General features: G+C 37.3%; 1 protein-coding gene across 1 annotated transcript in view; it reads right to left on the bottom strand.

Annotated features, from left to right (window-relative positions):
* LOC113643234 (cadherin-22) overlaps positions 1–19,405 on the bottom strand; it is a 197,087-nt gene that overhangs the window by 53,045 nt on the left and 124,637 nt on the right. The window contains exons 4-6 of the mRNA XM_027147379.2: positions 13,868–13,987; positions 7,564–7,731; positions 2,349–2,536 (exon numbers count right to left, since the gene is read on the bottom strand). Coding sequence (XP_027003180.1) covers positions 2,349–2,536; positions 7,564–7,731; positions 13,868–13,987 — 476 coding nt within the window. The remainder of the gene's footprint in view (positions 1–2,348; positions 2,537–7,563; positions 7,732–13,867; positions 13,988–19,405) is intronic.

The following is a 19,405-nucleotide window of genomic DNA, read 5'->3' as shown; positions in this document are numbered from 1 at the left end:
CGGTCACAGGAATTTGAGCAGATGTTTGGATGTTGTAGCCCCTTCATGCTCACATGTTCACTAAGGTTTGTTGACAGTGGAGTGTCTTGATGCTTTATGTCCTAAGATGCCCTCAAGTCTGCGTCACCTTCTGGCTCTTCCTTTTAGTAATGCTGCCATAGCTAATCTTGCTAGAGTCCCCGCTTGTACTCTGCACACAATCTACATTGTCCATAACCATTATGTGATCATGAGCATAACTAATATCCTGTGTTCACCTATCTCTCTAAACCTACATTTAACCTTCTATTCTCTCTCTCTCTCTCTCTCTCTCTCTCTCTCTCTCTCTCTCTCTCTCTCTCTCTCTCTCTCTCTCTCTCTCTCTCTCTCTCTGTGTGTGTGTGTGTGTGTGTGTGTGTGTGTGTGTGTGTGTGTGTGTGTGTGTTTAAAACCACACATGCTACTCCTGAGATACCAGTGTTCCTGATCTGTTCTGTTCTCCGGACCTGATTGATCCATTTTAATGCCTTATATGTGGTTGGAGTCCTCATCACTTGGAGGTAAATCACTGAGGCTGAGGCTAAGGCTATCCATCTATGTATCACTTAGAAAACATGAAAATAGATTTGGACTGCAATTGCCACAATCAGTTGTGTAATAAAGTCTCCATCAGTGAACAGTTGATGACTTCAACAAGACATATTTCAAGTTATTACTAGAATGAATCTACTGGTTACGCAACTGCAATTTTTGTCTATACAGTACAGTTATGTAAGAGAATTCTTTTTATAATAGCAATCTCTGGTGTGACCCAGATGAGCATGGGTTGCTTTCGATTCCTCTTGAGATTCTCCTCCTCTTCCTTATATCCCAGGCAGTTTTCTTTGACACCATTAACTCAATATAATCATTAAAATCAATAAAAATGTTGAATGTATGTATGTATTACTGTAAAGGGGGGCACAGTGGCTTAGTGGTTAGCACGTTCGCCTCACACCTCCAGGGTTGGGGGTTCGAATCCCGCACCCGCCTTGTGTGTGAGGAGTTTGCATGTTCTCCCCGAGGTTTCCTCTGGGTACTCCGGTTTCCTCCCCCAGTCCAAAGACATGCATGGTAGTTTGATTGGTATCTCTGGAAAATTGTCCGTAGTGTGTGATTGCATGAGTGAATGAGAGTGTATGTGCCCTGTGATGGGTTGGCACTCCGTCCAGGGTGTATCCTGCCTTGATGCCCAATGACGCCTGAGATCCCCGGCTCCCCGTGACCCAAGAAGTTCGGATAAGCGGTAGAGAGTGAATGAATAAATGAATGAATGAATAAATTGAATAGATTGATTAAGCTTCTGGTGAATTGTGGTACAATAGAAGATGACCAGAATCAGATTTCAAATACAGGAATCATGGGCACAGGCTCACCAAAAATGGATAGTTTCTCCCCTGTCCAGTTTCCATGTGTCTGATTCCTGTTCTTGGCAGAGTGAGATTTGTGGTCTTCTGCTGTTGTAGCTGATCTACCTTAAGGTTCAATTTGTTGGTTTTTATAACAGTGTTTATTTGATCAGAGATCATACTCTTAACCTATTCTGAAGTTCAATGTGAACATTAAGTGAAGCTCTTGACCTGTACTTACATGAATTTATGCATTGTGCTGCTTCTTCATAATTGATTGATTGGATGTACTTAAAGGCAAAGGTTTCATTAAAGATCAGAAACAAATCTAAAAATACTTAGCATAGGCTGCAAAATCAGAAAAACAGTTTTTAACATGGGTTAAAGGATTGATATGCCAGATATCTTAACAGACTGATGCCAAGAACTCCATACTATCTGTATGGGGATCAGAGCAATGATATGATATGGAGCTGCTTGTCTGTAAAGCGTACTGGCATATTACACATCATCAAAGGAAGCATGAATGAAGAGATGTACATAGACAAATTAAAAAGGAGAGTTTAATTTCTTCAGCCAAAAAAAAAAAAAAGACTCTCAAACATACAGTGTAATTTACTCAAGAAGGCCTTGTATGGCATAGTCAATGTCCTGACTTTAATTCCACAGAATATTTATAGAAGATTTTGCGATTTTCTGTCTGTGAGTATTCCTCATAAGCTTGGAGATTTGAAGACAATTTGCCAAGAGGAATGGGCCAAAAATGACCACAACACTGCAAACATCTATTTAATTCTTAGTGTAGAAGCTGTAATTTCTAGCAACAGCTTTGCAACAAAGTACTAATGATGATAATTTTGTGGCCTATATTTTATACAGAACCCTAAATCTAAAATAGAAAATGTCAGTTCACCACATGTAGGTTTTTCCCACATCTCTAAAGATTTATATTGGATATTGGAGTAGCTTCTCAGAGTGTACCTTCTTGATAATAATGATGGCTTCTTGTGTGTCTGTATCAGTGGAGACTCTGAAGAGCTCTCCTCCTTCCTCGTCTTTAATCAGGTAGCTCATGTCCGTGTTCTCGCCCATGTCTGCGTCCGTGGCCATCACCCTGCCCACCGATGTGCCCACTGCCATGCCTTCTAGAACTGAAAACTGACACATCTCTAATAAGCAGAGGGAGAAAAAGAGAAACAGACAGAGAGCTATAAATCCAGTAGGCATACACATCTACATTATACATGTGAAGAATGAAGATGCCTTGTATTATCAGATATAATACAATGAAATAGCTTTCACATATCTCATCTTGTTAGGAAGTTTGAGTCAGTGCCCAGGGTCAGCCATAATAGCACTCCTGATGCAAAATGGTTTAGGTATTTTGTTCTATGGTCCAATAGTGTCATTTCTAAGATCTAAGGCATGAACCCCTGAACTTTTGATCAGTAGCCCAGAGTCTTAAACACTGAGCCACTAGTGCCCATTGGTATGGAGGGGCCTGCCAAGCTGGGAGAATTTGTAAGGTGTGGGTCTTTTCAAGGCATAGCACATTCTTATATTGGTAGGAGAGCCCATTTTGTGCTGTCTTAATAAAATACCTTTTGTGCTTTAGGAATAACACTGGTCGATTTTTAAATGTGATGCTTTGAGGACATTATATTTCACAACACAGAAGTCACAGCTTGCATGCTGCTGCTATGAATCGCACAAAATAGCAGTTGTATTAGTATTCAGTACAACATTTCTGGCTGGGTGGAAAAAGACATCCGTTTTACTTAACTACGCTATTTAAGAATCCCCATGTAGCATAAACAATAACCAAAAATTTAAAATAAAATTATAACTGTGCTTCAGCTATCCCCTCTTTGTGATACACCTCAAGTCCTGTTAAGAAAGCTGCTATTAGACAGCTACTGTATTATGTATCATTCATTGTTTTTTTTAATGCTTTAATAATTTTCTTAGTAATAATACAAACATTGCTACATATAAGTAACACTAATACGATCCATAAAAAAGACCTGTATGGCTGTTAGAACATCAAATCTGTAAGAGTGCATCATGTACACTGACTGTCATTCATTCAGTCCTTCATTACTAACAGCATTACACCTGCACTTTCATGCAGTAATCTACTGTAATTGACCATGTGGCAGCAGTGCAAAGCAAAAGTTTCAGTTGTTATTTTCATGTTATTCTCTGTGTCATAAACTCCAGAGAGTGTCGTGTGTAAAAATCTCAGGAGATCAGCAGTTTCTCAAATACTCAAACCGAGCCAGCTGCTACTAACATACGTGCCATGATCAAAGTCACAGAGATCATATTTTTCCCCATTCTGATTTTTGTCTGATGTTCATGAACATTAACTGAAGCTCTTGAAATGCATGCTTTTATGCCGTATGCTGTTGCCACAAGATGGGCTGATTGCAAAATTGCATAAATAAGGAGGTATACAGGTGTTCATAATAAAGCAAGTGAGTGTCTATTCTATTAAGATTAAAATGTACAATATTACTTTGACGTTCTGCAGAGCAAAAGAAGCATTCTCAATTAGATCGCAAGGAAGGAATGGCCTAAATGTGGGCTTCTCTGTGGTTAAAAGGAAAATGGAGAGGAAACAAGGGGGCTATTGAAAGGAAGAAGAAGAAACACTGGAGACTGGAAGCCTGAGTCACACACACTCTTCATTGTATTAAATCTAATGAAATAATGACTAGTGGAAAGATAGGAGTCAAAGAAAATACCATAAATGGGTAGAAAAAAAAATACCCATGCGAACTTCAATGTTTTTAATATACTAGAGTCTGAATTTCTTTTAACAGCCACCACTCCCAAAACACATACACACACACACACACACACACACACACACACACACACACACACACACACACACACACACACACACACACACACACACAGAGCCATACATGCCCCAGTTTTCCAATGGCTTTAACTAATATTAAAAGCTTTGCCCTCCAGTTCCACAGTGATATGTAAGCATGTAAGCAATGAGATTTCTCACTGACTTTCCAAATCCCCTCCTCTTCGAGCTCATATTCCAACATCTGTCAGTTTGTAGAGCAGACAGACAGGAGTGTTTGTGATGCCATTAAACACAGACCTAACAATCTCTGTCCAAAGAGCTTTGCATTTGACAAGTCCAGATATTCATTTATTCAGCCAGTCTAATTGGATCAGGCTGCTTGGTCCATAGCAAGCAGCATTAAATAGTGTAGAAACCTGTAAACTTAATCACATAAAGGTAGAGAGAAAACCCTGAGGCCCTGAGGTATGTAACTACTGTATCGCATTAAGTGTTTGAAATATTCATATCTGTATTCGGATTTAACACTTCTTACAAATCAACTTATTAGATTTTTTTAAGTATGAAAAAATGAATAATTTTATCACCACAAGTCTAATAAAAAAAAAAAAAAGTAGTCAGGACGCTGTTGTATTTTAACATGAAATGTCTTTGCCTCTATTTGGATAAACTTACACAGAATTTTATTGGTAGAAAGTAGTGTCTTGTCATATTTTAGACAAGCACCCGAAGCATCACACAGAGCAGAAATGGTTTATATATCACAATTTACATTAAATATATAAACATTTATTTTTGTTTAAAAAAACTGAGCATTATTTTTGTTATTTATGAATATATTGCCACTAATAGGCCAGGTAAAGATAGAAACACTTAAGAAAATCTATTGGTGCTACAGTATTGTATCTACTGATAAAGAAAATAAAAAGATTTGAAGTAGCTGTAGTCTACAGTAGATTTGTTTTTATTTTTCAATCATTAAATATAAACCCCACCACTATGCCGCTGGAAACACTGGAAAATGCCAGCAAAAGCAGCAGGGTCTGTGGATTCTGGCCCTGAAACTTTATAATTACTGTAGACTTAACTACTGAGTAAGCTCTTCAGATTTTTTCCCCAGTCACATAGTTATTATTATCCAACAAATGTAGTTGTATCTTTAACCTACAAAAAGCCTAATTGAAACCATCATAACCGTTATTCAGAATTTACTAAGGACCACTTTATTTGAGCTTTATATCTGATGACTCACTGCTGCCCCACATAACAAGTAAAAACCTTCAGGATATCAGTCCTGATACAAAACTCTATTCTCAATCAGCTGCCTTAAGGCAAAATTTAGTAAATCAGAATCAAACTACCTTTTGACCAGGAGTTTATGTTCAGACAAGCAATTTTTCATTTTTAAATTCTGACAGACAAACATGTCATGAAGTTGAAAAATCTCTGACCTTTCCTGAGATTTAGGGTTAGTATTAGTCTTAGAATTAGAACAACAATGTAATTAACGATGATACGATTTATAGTCCAGTGTTAAGTGTATTTTATAAGACTTTTTAACTGTCCTGACAAAAAACAAAACATAGTTTCTATATTAAATAAATAAATAAATAAAAGCGCTTTATTTTACTTTCTTAGTTTTCAGTTTTTGCAGTGATGTTAAGAAAAAATATCACCTTTTATTGATAAATAATATATGGTCATATGTATACACGTATACTGGTATTCTGTAAAATTTGTTTGTTTGGGTCCAGAAACATTATATAAGTATACCAAGAATACGACAATATACTTAAATAAAGTTTGTGTTTATGATGTCTTCTTTAAAAAAATAATCTTATTAACAATAAAATCTGACTGAATTTAATAAGCAGATCGGGCAGCTTGAGCCAAAAGAGCAGAAGAAACTTGTATAATACAGTGCTGGGACACTGTCTTTTGGCAGCTGCAGCGGTTTGGCAGCATGCTGAGTGATCTCTTTGATGGCTAATTATATATTTCCTTAGTGGTTTATTGATGGATCTGCTCTGTGTTAATGATTTCAATGCAGTACTTGTCCCCGAGTATACCTCAATGACAAAATGTACTGTTTTTATTCCAGAGGGCCTCAGACATAATTGTCCTTTTTTTTTTTTTTTTTTTTTTTTACACTAGAGGTTTAAGTCAACAAACAGTTACATAAATGTTTTAAAGAATTATGGTGCTTAGAGTATTGCATAATTTCTTTAATCCCTTTACTGGCAAATTAATTATGGCGATAAATAAATCATATTTTGCAATATGAATGTGATTTATGAAACAAGTTAAAACCTTCTCTAATGTACAGAAAACTCCTAAAAATTCTCATGTTAATCTAATTTTAAGTCTATTTTTATTTAGACCTAATTCCCAGAGGAACATTTAGTCCTAAAAGTAGGCCCTAAAACTGCAAAAACAAGAGCAAACCTAATTTAATTTTCTTGTTAAGATTTTAAATACTGCATTTAAAGACTAAGAGTTTTTGAAATGTTGTATTTTACTGTTGAATGGATAGACTGTAATGATTAGGGAGTTATAATGCCACTTACCACAACTATTAATTAATAATAATAGAGACCAACTAAGATCAATGTTTACACAACTAACTGCTGCTGAAAACACATTTGTTTTATGCCAAACAGTAAATTCTTTCTCAATGAATAACATTTCAATCACTGCTATAGATATTTCCTAACTAAATATTGACAGTGACATTTCTTTATATTGGCTGATGTATAGATCTGCATTGGTCAGAAAACCAAGCCACTCCTCTTAGATTGTGCACTTAAATAAACAGAATTCAAGAAACTAAGTTTAATAGAAGTAGTAAGACATAAGTAGGGGTAATAGAATGTGATGTTGCATGTAGTAGCATGATATTCTTGTCATTAATACAAGCATGTTTAATTCAATTTTATTTCTTAAGACTTAATGTGTTGGATTTTTATTTTTGTCTCTGAGTTTACTACACAGCCCAATACTAAATCATTGACTAATCACTTTCATGAAACACAACATCATCACTTTTGATGGGAGAGACTCCTCCCTTGGGAATGCTAAAATGTTACTCAAAATACTCAAGCTTTTATAGCTTACTAAAATTACTCTCATCAGTTTTATGACTAGGTTTTAAGAAGAAACTCCTAGTTAGGAACTTTCATAATAATTAAGTTTTTTTTTGTATCAGAATTTTATATCTTGTGGTCATACACCAGAACAAATGCATGAACAAAGCTGTTTCCATATTCCACTAGAAGCTTTTTGTTCAGCACCAGAGGAAAAAAAGAGTCATGGAAAGGCCATTGATAATGACATGTCTGTTTTAAGGCATACTTAATAAGCACTCACTCTGAGGGAAACGTGGAGGGTTGTCATTAACGTCCGTGATCACTATGGTCACCGTGGTGGAACCAGAGAGACCACCCATTTGGCCTGCCATGTCTGTTGCCTTGACAACTAGCTCATAACGGTCCTGAGTCTCCCTATCGAGATCGGCCACGGCCGTCCGAATCACTCCTGTGAAGAGAAAGAGGAAAGGTCACTTTAGCTAGTGGGAGACATGGTGATGGTCATCTTTGGCATCAAGGGGAGGATTATCAGAGCCAAAAAAAAAAACAACAACAAGTGCAGTAGAGTCTGCTTCACATCCCAAAGTGAAATATTGTGAAATTCGTATATATATAATCTAGGAATAAATAAAACATGGCAGTGAGAGTAGAGGACATTTTATCACTCTTCTGCCAGAATTAACATTCTGACATTCTTTCCATCTTATGTTCAAAAAGACAAACAAACAAACTGCCAATGATTAACATTAAGGTTTAACATTATTTGTGGAATTCGTTAAGAAACTAATGGAAAAATAGAATGAATTGGGACAATCAGTGCACCTAATATATATATATATATATATATATATACATATTACTATAAACACTATGAATGCATATAACTGTTGACCCTGGTCACAAATAGATGCATTCAAATCAAATTTAAAATTATTATTATTATTATTATTGTTGTTGTTGTTGTTGTTGTTGTTGTTGTTGTTTCTTATCAATAATTTGGTTTCTTTAATGTGATTGCTATAAGACTGACAACCAAGTAGGCAACTGAACACAAAATTAATGACAACTACAGTAGTTGCACTTGGTTGGTTAGTTAAATTTATTTGTTTATAGACTGTAATAAATCATGCAGAACTCTTCGTCTCTCTCTCTCTCTCTCTCTCTCTCTCTCTCTCTCTCTCTCTCACACACACACACACTCACACACACACACACACACACACACACACACACACACACGCACACACACATAAAGTATTGTAGCCCCTTGCCCACATTTCCTTCTGCACCAACACACTGAGCAGATGATTCACTATCCATAACTCTTCATCATATATTTGATCAGAACTCAGATTAAGATGAAGAAGGCTTAGATGACACTAAAGAAGTGAAAGAGGGTGTGTCTGAAATAGAGCACCATACTGAATACGATCCAAATCATAAATCAATTCATCGCCAAAAATTAGAAGATGACTATATGAACCCTCCTGAGGTGAAAGTTTCATTCTTGACATTCTTGTCACAGAACAGAAATGTGTTCTTCCTCACACCCTTAAGAATCCACTTGCTCATTGTGGAGATGTATAACATCTTAAACGTGTCTGCCAACAATAACTTTGTAGTGTGGACAGAAAACAACCCAGCCTTGAACCAGGGGAAGATCTTCAGTAGAACGCTCTTCCTGAAAGACTTATTGAGAGCTTTGGCTAGTCTCCTAATATTGTAAGACAGCATGAGCTACCCCCAGGAAAAGAGCAGACACTCCAGTTCTGTCCTCTAAAGGATGTGAAGGCCAGCATTGTGTACACACACGTTACATAAAATATTAAAATGAGTTCAATATATTTTATAATCTAACAGAATGACTCATGATTGTCATATGTATTTGTTTTTTTATGTCATTTCTTCGAAAATAAAATCATAGTGGTCAGTTTTGACAGGATACACCAAAGGCAATATGTTTAATTTAATCAAAACAAGTGTTTTGGCAAAACTTTGACACAAATTAGTTTTTAATCATCATTCAAATTGTTTTTCTCTGGTCATTAATGCAGTGCAAACAGCGTATTAAATCTGCTTATTTCACTCAGAAACAAGTGATATGATGTCAGGCAAATGAGGTCTATATTCCATTAGTTCCAAAGAGAAGTGAAAAAGAAAGCTATTGGATTTGGCTAATGATAATGGCCAGGAAAGCAACGGGTTAGTAAGACAAAATGAGATGATTATCTATTATTTTATCACTGCTTTATAATCATGTATAATAAGGCCCCCAAAATTTTTGGTGCAATTACTATAAGTGGGACGCTGACCCTAATACAAACTGAGGTATGATTGAGCCACTGGAAGGCCAGTCCCAGTGATTTGGACAGCAAGCTCCTCAAATCATATTCAATTGTGGTCTGAGAAAATTAAGGTTTCTTCTCACTGTTGTCATTTGGGAAGCTTCTTTTTTTAACCTAACCATCAGAGATTTGTTCTAGTTTCTACCAATCATGCAACAGGACTGCTGAATACATTTCTGACATTTGAATTAATAATGGAATACATATTAGTTATTTTTTCTAATATCTGAACAACTGTGGCATACATCCATAGCAGGTAACCTTGAGGTTATTTAGAACTTATTTATGCTTATCAGCCCTTTGCTATCATACACAAGTGATGAAAGTATTGCTAGACCTAAAAGTGATGACATGTCAATCATCTCTTGCATGTGTGTGTATTTCATTCGGGTGGTGTCCTTAGGATCTTTACATAATTTATTTCCAGAGTCCAGCATCTTTCTGGACTGGAAATAGTCTTGAATATGTGTGTTTTACATAGTCACCTCTATGCTTTGGCGAGAGCTTTATAAAGTCCTACTCTCTGTCTCTGATTCTCTCTTTCTGACATCTGTATGAGCGGTGTACCAAAGGAATAAAGAAAATGTTTGCATATAACAGCATATCTCTGTACATCATGCAGTGGCTGAGACAACAGCTTCAAGCACCAAGAGCATAAGAGAAGTCAGAAATCACTTCCTCTGTGATATTAAAGAGGGCAAAAAAAAAAACAAAAACATGGCATTTGAAGATATTTGTACAGCTCTTTCAGTGGTGTATATAATGTTACAAATTCTTTCACTCGGTTTCCAATTTGTCACATATTTCACCCGAATATAATACATTATGTGTTTATTGTCCTCCTTCAACCAGCAGGTGGATGAAAATGACCTGAATACATTTCAAGACATTCCAAAAAAAGTCAAGAAATGCTTCTGTCACACAACTTTATTTGTCTTCTTCTTACTTTGTACACATTTCGGGCCACAGGGAGCTATCTGCATAGCAGCTTGTGACTACGGTTGGAGCAACAGGTATCCTGTCTCAAAGTTAACCCAGCATCTTATCTACTGTTGTTGCGAGTACGTACATTTTTTCTTAGTTCCTAACAGCCCTTTTTGAGAAAGCTAACAAACTCTATTATCGAGACGGTTACCTTTGTTACAATTGGCACTGTTAGATTGACCTACTGTGCTGCTCACGAGTTAGAAATGACTGCTCTGTGGTGTCGCTCAGTGACACAGCAGGCACCTCATTATTCTGCTGTGCTTATTTTTCCTTTGGTACCATGTTCTCCAAGGATTCACCTCTCATGTGATGTAGCTAACAACTAGCATGGTAGAGCCTCATAATACTATATGCACTTTCTAGCCAGCTAGCTTAGCTATATGTCACCAATGCTCACATTGGTGCTGGAGTTCTCTCTATCTCCCCTCAGGGCAGGACTTCCCCTCAGGTTGAGTCTTCCTTCATTCTTGTTAGTTCTGAGATTTTTTTCTATACTCACTCTGACATCTACCAACTGGTGGGCCTGTGACTAAGTGCTGCTAACACGGTCAAGTGGGATTCCTTTTCTGGATTTCTTTTACATGTAGTGTTTGCTGCTCAGACTGCTGGATCTGATAACACACATCACTGCACCTGAGATTGATTTTCCTTCATTTCACTTCACAAGTCAGTTCCATCCTCTGTGTTTTTATACTCAGTTTTCAACATCACCATCCATCTGAAAAGTGGACCATCGACTACTTACTGCTATTGTATTTGAGTCGATGTTCCTCTACTGTAACACACACTGTTCTGAGTTATCTGTGAAATAAGCTGCAGGACCTTCTCTTGTAGTGTGTGAACACCCTGGTACCTAAAGAAAGGTACTAGCTATGTGTTCACTGCCTTGGTATTAACCACCATAAAGAGACAGTGGCAGACCAAACAATCTCAGGACTCACAACAAGATTGCCACTGTGACCCAAGTAGTCCTTTTTACGGAGGGCATGATGAAAAAGGAACACACCAGAGTTCATTATAAAGGGTTCAACTGAACAGAACTGTACTTCTGAAGACTGTTCAGAAGAAGGAAGTTGTCTTTCTGATCCTAGATTTGAGAGGGCTCAACAGGTCATGGAAGGTCAAGGTGTCAAATGTACATCATGACATGTAATTACTGGACATTGGTGGATCTCAGTGGTGGATCTCAGTGATGCCTATGTCCATGTTCTCATCACTCTGAACACAGATGGTTTCAAGGATTAATCCTTTGGCTTCTCTTGATGTATCTGGGTGCCTAGATAGAGACTCGTGTAGGATGTTCTGTCACAGGCAAAAGGATTCTGCCATATTTGGACCCTCCTTACTCAGCTCAGCCTTCCTAATATTGAAATACTCCACATGTTATATAGACCTAAAATTATATTTATTGACCATGATGCCTATATTATCAGCCACTATGTAGCGATTATCGTTCTTACCAAACAGATATAGCTAGGCTGCTATGTTCATTACTGGCTTCTGCTAATTGTGCTAGGATTGTTGACAACAGCTGCAGCAGTAGTTCCCTTGGGCTTTCTGAAGCTTAGAGAATTTCAGAAATGGGTTATATGCCTTGGCTACATCATATAAACCACAACCATGCCTTCATCTCAGAGAAAGGCACAGATTCTAACTTTGCTGAAGATGCAAGAACTGGAGTTACCATGGATATATCCTGGCTGGTGTAAGATAAGATCACAGAACAACCGGGGAAAGTAGGGAGCACTCCACCGGGCCCTAAAATTCTTTTTACTGACTCTGAGACACTGTCCCATGCTAGTATGTGAGGACAATGTCATGACAAGTCAAATCCTTAAGGTGCCACCTAAGGTCCTCGTATGCCCTTAGGTAGAAGCCAAGGTAGAATACTAACCATTCCTCAGGCACTGCTACACAGCAGCTTGTTCACATTTAATCTAATGGTGTATGTGGCAGCGACTGTGGCATGCCTCAACACAGTGGATGGTATCTCTCTGAGGGCTCATAAATTATAACCTCTGAAAAGGGCAAGGAATGAACTCAAACTCTGAGTTCCTTGTCATTAGGAGCCATTGCTGATCTGTCGATAGCTTCTCAAGGAATGGAGTCTGTATAGCTGTTATATTTATTGCAATATATTGACTTTAGATTTCATCATACATCACATTGTGGCTTCCTTGGTTTGACTCAGCATGTGTAAATAATGTGTGCATAATAATGTAATCAGGTTTGCGTCCATGATGTCAGCGACATGACTAGGATTCTCAGTTAGGCCAAATTAAGACCCTAAGCTTGTGAAAGAGAATGTATTACAAGTATAGGGATATTCCTGAAAGGACTTTCCTGAAAAAAAGACTGAAAATATGCTTATACTAGTGGAAGAGATGACACTGAAGAAAAAGTGAGAGTTTGTTTGGGATGAGTCTGAGTTACAGCATGGAAAAATCAATCAAAAAATATTGGCAGATGGGACTTATCATAAACTGTCTTAAAATGTCTTATTTTATCCTATTAGCATATTATGAATTTGTTTATGTTTTTAAATGAGTCTGGAAGCAATAGAAGGTGATATATCTGTACATTTATATACTAACTAGCCGACGTATCATAATCATTTCTCGCCGTCTGTCAAAAATACTTAGCCGAGACTGCAGTTTTATTAGTTATTATTTTTTTTATTTTTATTTAATGATAATATAGAAGCTGATATTGGATGAATGTCGGGAAACTGATGACCCCTGCAAAGGATTTTTGTCCCAGAATTCCCAATGGCTCATGATAAACTTGACCTTCAACCTAAAAACTACCACTAAGCAAATCTGACCGACTTAATCGTAGTGGTCTTTATTCTGGTTATCATATATCCTCCACATGACAGATAAAGACAGTTAAAGACAGTTACATCTGGAAAACTGGATCTGGATGTTTATTAATAAACATTTCAAATAAGCAGTAAGAAAGTGAAAAACCAGTAATGGGAGTATTGCCTGACTAACAAAATGTAGATTTAATGAAAATGGGTTCATTTCTGGTTATCATATGCTCTCTGTGAGAGTCTGTAGGCTTAGCAGTTATATTCTTAGACAAGTCTTTCAAAGAAACTCCTCAGTGAAAATGTAGCCTTTTTGAATATGTCCTGCATTTAATTCTTAATGCTGTTCATTATAAAATGAGGAGTAAAAACTTAAATTAAAAAAAAAGGCTGCATGAAGAGAAGAAAGATCTAAAATGCACTGGATGTCTGTGGCTTACCCGTCTGTCTATCAACAGTGAAGAACTTTTCTCCGTCCAAAACACTGTATACTATCCTGGCACTGCTGCCGTAGGTCGGGTCATCTGCGTCTGACGCCATCACTTTCATTACTGATGTACCTGCCAACAAACAGTTAATAAATAATGAGGAAATTGCCAACTGTTACGACAAGACAAACACACACATAATCAGACACTGATGTGTTTTTGTTTAAATCCCTGCCTCATTAGTGCTAAGTTGTGTTTGTATAAATCCTGCTTTGTTGATGGTACTGTATGTTTGAATGAATTCTTTGTTCTGTGCCTCAGTAAACCCCAAACTCAGAGTACTTTACTTATAGCTTATAAAACTATTAAACTAACTACTACTAAACTAAATTGATTAGTCAGGTGTTGTTCCAAAAGCATTTAGATTTGCTATAACCAAACTGGGAGGACATTTCACGTCATGTATGTCTTTTCTTGTGTGTTTGCCATTTAAAATTCCACTTCTTAGTTTAAACCAATTATTAACTCCAAACCTTTTAGCTTAAAAAAAAGTTCTGCAGTTAAAGACGAAAAGAAAAAGGGGATGAAATACTTGTTAAAAAGAAATACTTTTAATGGAAATAAAACTAATGTGAGTTATGTCACCCAAATAAAATCTCCAAATCCCAGAATACACTATGGCCTACAAACATTGCTGCACCGGACTCTATTTCCCATGACACACATACACATCCCAACCCTGAACAGTCATCAAACACACACACACACACACACACACACACACACACACACACACACACACACACACACACACACACACACACACAGGCTCTCAGTCACTCTGTTGTGTCGTTTATCACCATGTGACCCCAAGCCTTGTTACTGTGTTTAATTACTCGCTGTGACCCTTTCTGTGTTCCTCATTTTCTGTTTTTTGCACTGTTTTCTGCTCTCTTGTACTGTTGTTTGCTGAATGTCTGACCTGTGCAAGTCCCTGACCTTCATTTTTGCCTCATGCCTTTTGGATCTGTCTGCCTGAACTTTACAAAACTGCTTTATCTGCAACTGCATCCTTTCAGCCTTTCCTCACCTGACAATACCTGACAATGAAGCTTCTTTGAAATCTATTTCTGCTAGCGGTGCAAAAATGAGCAGAACAATTGTCCATACTGTGCCCAATATGTCACACATTCTATATTAATTTATTGTTTATAGAACTATTGTATAAAAGCAATACTGCACTCCCAGTCGTGCTCTTATTTATAACCTGTATGAGATAACCTGTTAAGAAACTCAGTCGCTCTGATATTAAATATAACCACACTCTTGCCTGTGGGTTTATACATTACTGTTTGTGTACAAGCTAAAACAATTAATACAGACTTTTTTATCTAAGTTGTCTCTAACAGACAATTTCAAATTTTAAAGCATGCTGAGCAATGTTTCAGGTTTCAGACCATACAGTAGTACATGGAAATCGCCTAATGGGATATTTGTAATCAGTATAAACAAGTACCACAAGTCTAATATAAAACTAGTTGAGACACATTTGGATTTCAGTTGTTTTCCCTCTTAAAATTTTTTATGCCTACCAACAGGCACTTCCTGTGTCTCTGAACATAAAAATTTTGCCCCCCTTATGCTAGGTAAAAACAGAGATACTTAAGGAAAAACTTCAAATCTTAAAGCCCAGAGTGTCTACTTTCAAATGAGATATTAGCCATTGTGGAATGTGACATAAATGGTAATGGTAACATGATTTTAATGGTAACGTGATGTTTGTTTGTTTTTGTCTAACGGACTGTTTCAAATGCCACAGATAGATTGGTAATAGTAACTGGTTTGGTAATGGTACCTTTGTGATCTTGTCAAATATTGAACACTGATGTAGCATTAGCTTGAGGGACATATGTGAAGCAAGAGTGGCAGAGGAAGCAAGAGAGAGAGAGAGAGAGCGAGAGAGAGAGCGAGAGAGAGAGAGAGAGAGAGAGAGAGAGAGAGAGAGAGAGAGAGAGAGAGAGAGAGAGATGGCTCCTGTAATCCAGGCTGCCTATAATTGCTGACAGCTGGCGTTGTCTCCAAAAAGGTCACCGTTACACTTTCCTCCCTAGACCTGTCACACTACTGTCCAGTCACACCATAATGCTATGCTAATTAGGTTAATTAAACAGAAGTGTCAGGGTCCTGTTTGTCTCCTGTCATCAGAGCTGGCTCCCAACAGGCAGCGAGGAAAAGGGATGTTGTTTTATCACAAGAGTCGCTGAACTATCTTCACTAATCTAACCTTTTGACTTTAATCTGTTCGACTTTACGAGGCTGGTTGTCCTTCAGGTACATTATCAGTCCTCACATTCAATGCTGTTATGTGAAAGACTGTGTAAAGACAAGCACAACCTCTGCAAAACTATTACTTTTAAAAACTACAATTTAAAACTACTGCTGATTTGTTGGCTTGTTTTGTAGGATCAACTTTTTTTTTTTTCAAGCTGAAAGCATGTAATGTACATGTATACTGGGGGAGTTAATTTTCTGTAATATTTCATGTTAATATTTAATATGTAAGCACCAGATTCCACAAATTAGTCTTCCCGGTTTTCCAAAATTGAACCCCATCTGTCTGTTCGTATGAAATTTCAAAATGCAAATGCTGACTTCTGTGTGTACGGATGACATATTGTATTCAAAAGCAGCTCGTGTAAGACTGCAGGGTTTTTATCCGCTCAGCAAACAGTCTCTTTTAAAGCAGAGATTGTCAGATAGTAATGAAGAAGTCATACTATTAGTTCCTTATCTTCATTTTCCATGGGCAATATTCATGGTGATGCTTAGCTCTTCGCCAACATGACACACATGGGTTAACACTACAGGTGAAGAAAACTATATAAATGCAAATGCTATTTCATTGTATTTATACTTTAGCAGGAACAGAAAGCACACACACTGCTTCTTATTAATGCATTGCTGCAGATTCCCTAAAACGTCATTACTTACTAGTCTGTGTGCCTTAAGCTGATTTTATTTTTTTGGTGATTCACGGAAATACATAAAAGGAAAAAAAAAATCGTTGCAATTTTAACGCATGCAGAATTGTAATCTTTGAAATCGGGGAGTGTTTACCCAGAACTAGTGGTCTAACATTCTTTATTATGCTCAGGGACATAAAATGAGCAGAAATCCAGTGCCTACGGATGGGAAGAATTTATGTTTGAGTTCCCTCTGTGTTCTACCACAGTGCAAATATTGTTCTAGCGGAAAAACACATTTCTTTCGGCTTGTTTACAGAGTCAGCTCTTGCTCCTTTCTCCCCAAGTGCACTGTTGTAACCCAAATCTGGCATTTGTGCATAAATCCTTATAACTACAACATTCCACAGGATGGGTTGGGAACTCTACGTGGCACATTTATTTGTATCTTCATTATAATGGTGCTTCAGGAACTCAACCACCATAAAGTCAGAGCGAAATTAGAAGTTTAAAAAAAAAAAAAAAAAAAAAAAAAAAAAAAAAAGCCTGACATTTATTACACCAACATTAAGATGACTCCTGGAACGAGAAACAAAATGATGTATCAGCCTGAGGCTGTTATCTCGAACACATCAGCGGAGCTCTGCGGATGTGCCCTCGTCACCTGGACTGTCTGGTTTTTTAATACATTGGGATGAAAGTTGATTAAAAAGCATCAGTGCTGGAAGGCCACAGGGAGACTTTGTTTCTGACTGGTGCTGCTAGAGATCAGGTAAGAGTCACATAAAATATACAGATGGATTCATAAAAAAGTCACATGCTTCGTTTTCTTCCCCTCTTACACTTTTTGTTAATTGTTAATAGATTTGAAAATCTAAATTCTTACTGAGCTCCATAATCCTGTGAACATTTCAATCATGATGCAAGTGGGTTCTTTCAGGATGACAGTGTCTCCATCCAGTTCTGTAAATTCATACACTATGGCTGCTGACGTGTTACAGAGCACTTTTTACCACCTCCATGACGGCATATCGTTTGGAAGAATGTGCAGTTCCAGAGGCTTGTAAAATCTTTGCCAAGCTACGCAGGCACTCTTCTGGTGCCTTAGCACTTTAGTGCGATTTTTGTTTTTGTTTTTGTCACCTGTTTGTATGTAGATGTGAACAGACAAAGTCTTCAATGTTAAAATAATTTCACTGCTTCCTATCAGGGTCCATATTCCACAAGTTATTGTTTTTCTTGTGTGAGATTCATGCACAGATGGTGTCAACAAAATCTGTTTCAAGCAGCAGATGAAGGCTCTTTGGGGAAGGAAGACGGCTCAATTACAGCATACAGCGAGGCCGGAGGAGGTTGCCCAGTGTGAGACCCCAGACTGACAGCTATTTAAGAGTCAGTGTCATAAAAGAGATTTGCGTTTGTCTGGCTACAGTAACAATACATGCACACAGCCAGACTCTATATCTCACTCATTCATTCTCTCTCTCTCTCTCTCTCTCTCTCTCTCTCTCTCTCTCTCTCTCTCTCTCTCTCTCTCTCTCTGTCTCAAACAGTCTCTCTCACTCTCTCTCTCACAGCCCTGTCTTAATCACCCAGTCTAAGTGCTTCCTTCCCAAATCTCTGTGCATTATGGATCATTTAGTGCTCCTATAAAAGCTAAGGTGTTTTCACATGAAAAGTTAATTCACCAACACTTCCTTCATGATTCATTCTCTGCTGGCCCACATAAAAACGGGGCAGTGAAGCAGTGAAATATGAAGAAAAGGAGGAGGAAAGAGTAGATGGGTGGAAAAAATGTCACATCATAAAAGTCAATGACCTGCTGAGATTCTAGATGAACTCCTACAGGGATTAAGCCATGACCGTTTTTCATTCAGAGACTCTGGCATCTATATAGATTTTAACAATTACAAGCCACCTTTTTTTTTTTCATTTGGTTTTTTTTTTGTGCAACCAAAAGTGAGTAAGAGTTTTTAATAGCAGGCACTAATCATTTTCACTACTGTCCATTTAATGATTATAAAAATCTAATGTGTTACTATTACAGTGAAATAAAAATAGCTGAGTGGTTTATGCCGATAACCTGATTCTGAAATGTGCTGGGAACAAGGATGAGGGTGGGCCTAGAGGAAGGATTTGTGATCAATAAAATAAATATAGTTTATAATGACAAATGAAGTAATACTACTCTATAAACATTTAATTGTTGATTTATAATTGCAGGCACCACAACAGTTACAATGCATTCCTTTTTTAAAGTGCACTTATATACAGAAAGGTTATTTCTTTTTTTCTTTTTCATTTTTCCTTTGGATGACAAATTATTTATTACATTTTTTGTGAACTTGAAGGTTCCTAGTTGAAAAAAGAATATTCTCATACAGAGCTCCTTCCTTATATAACCTATCAGATTACACACTGGTCCAGGTCACAGAACAGTCACAGTACAACTTGCCACCAGAAAATAAATGTGCTAAATCCTGTGTTATGTAGCACTTGTCTGGAAAAAAAAGGACTCTCTGTCTGCTTTTTGAACCCATATGTACAATAATTGTCAAATAAAACTAGCTTGTATAGAAATTGTGTC

The sequence above is a fragment of the Tachysurus fulvidraco genome, chromosome 5 (assembly GCF_022655615.1).
Source record: "Tachysurus fulvidraco isolate hzauxx_2018 chromosome 5, HZAU_PFXX_2.0, whole genome shotgun sequence".
In the NCBI taxonomy this organism is placed as follows: Eukaryota; Metazoa; Chordata; class Actinopteri; order Siluriformes; family Bagridae; genus Tachysurus; species Tachysurus fulvidraco.
The sequence above is the reverse complement of the archived record's forward strand: the minus strand, read 5'-3'. Positions and strand labels throughout refer to the sequence as shown.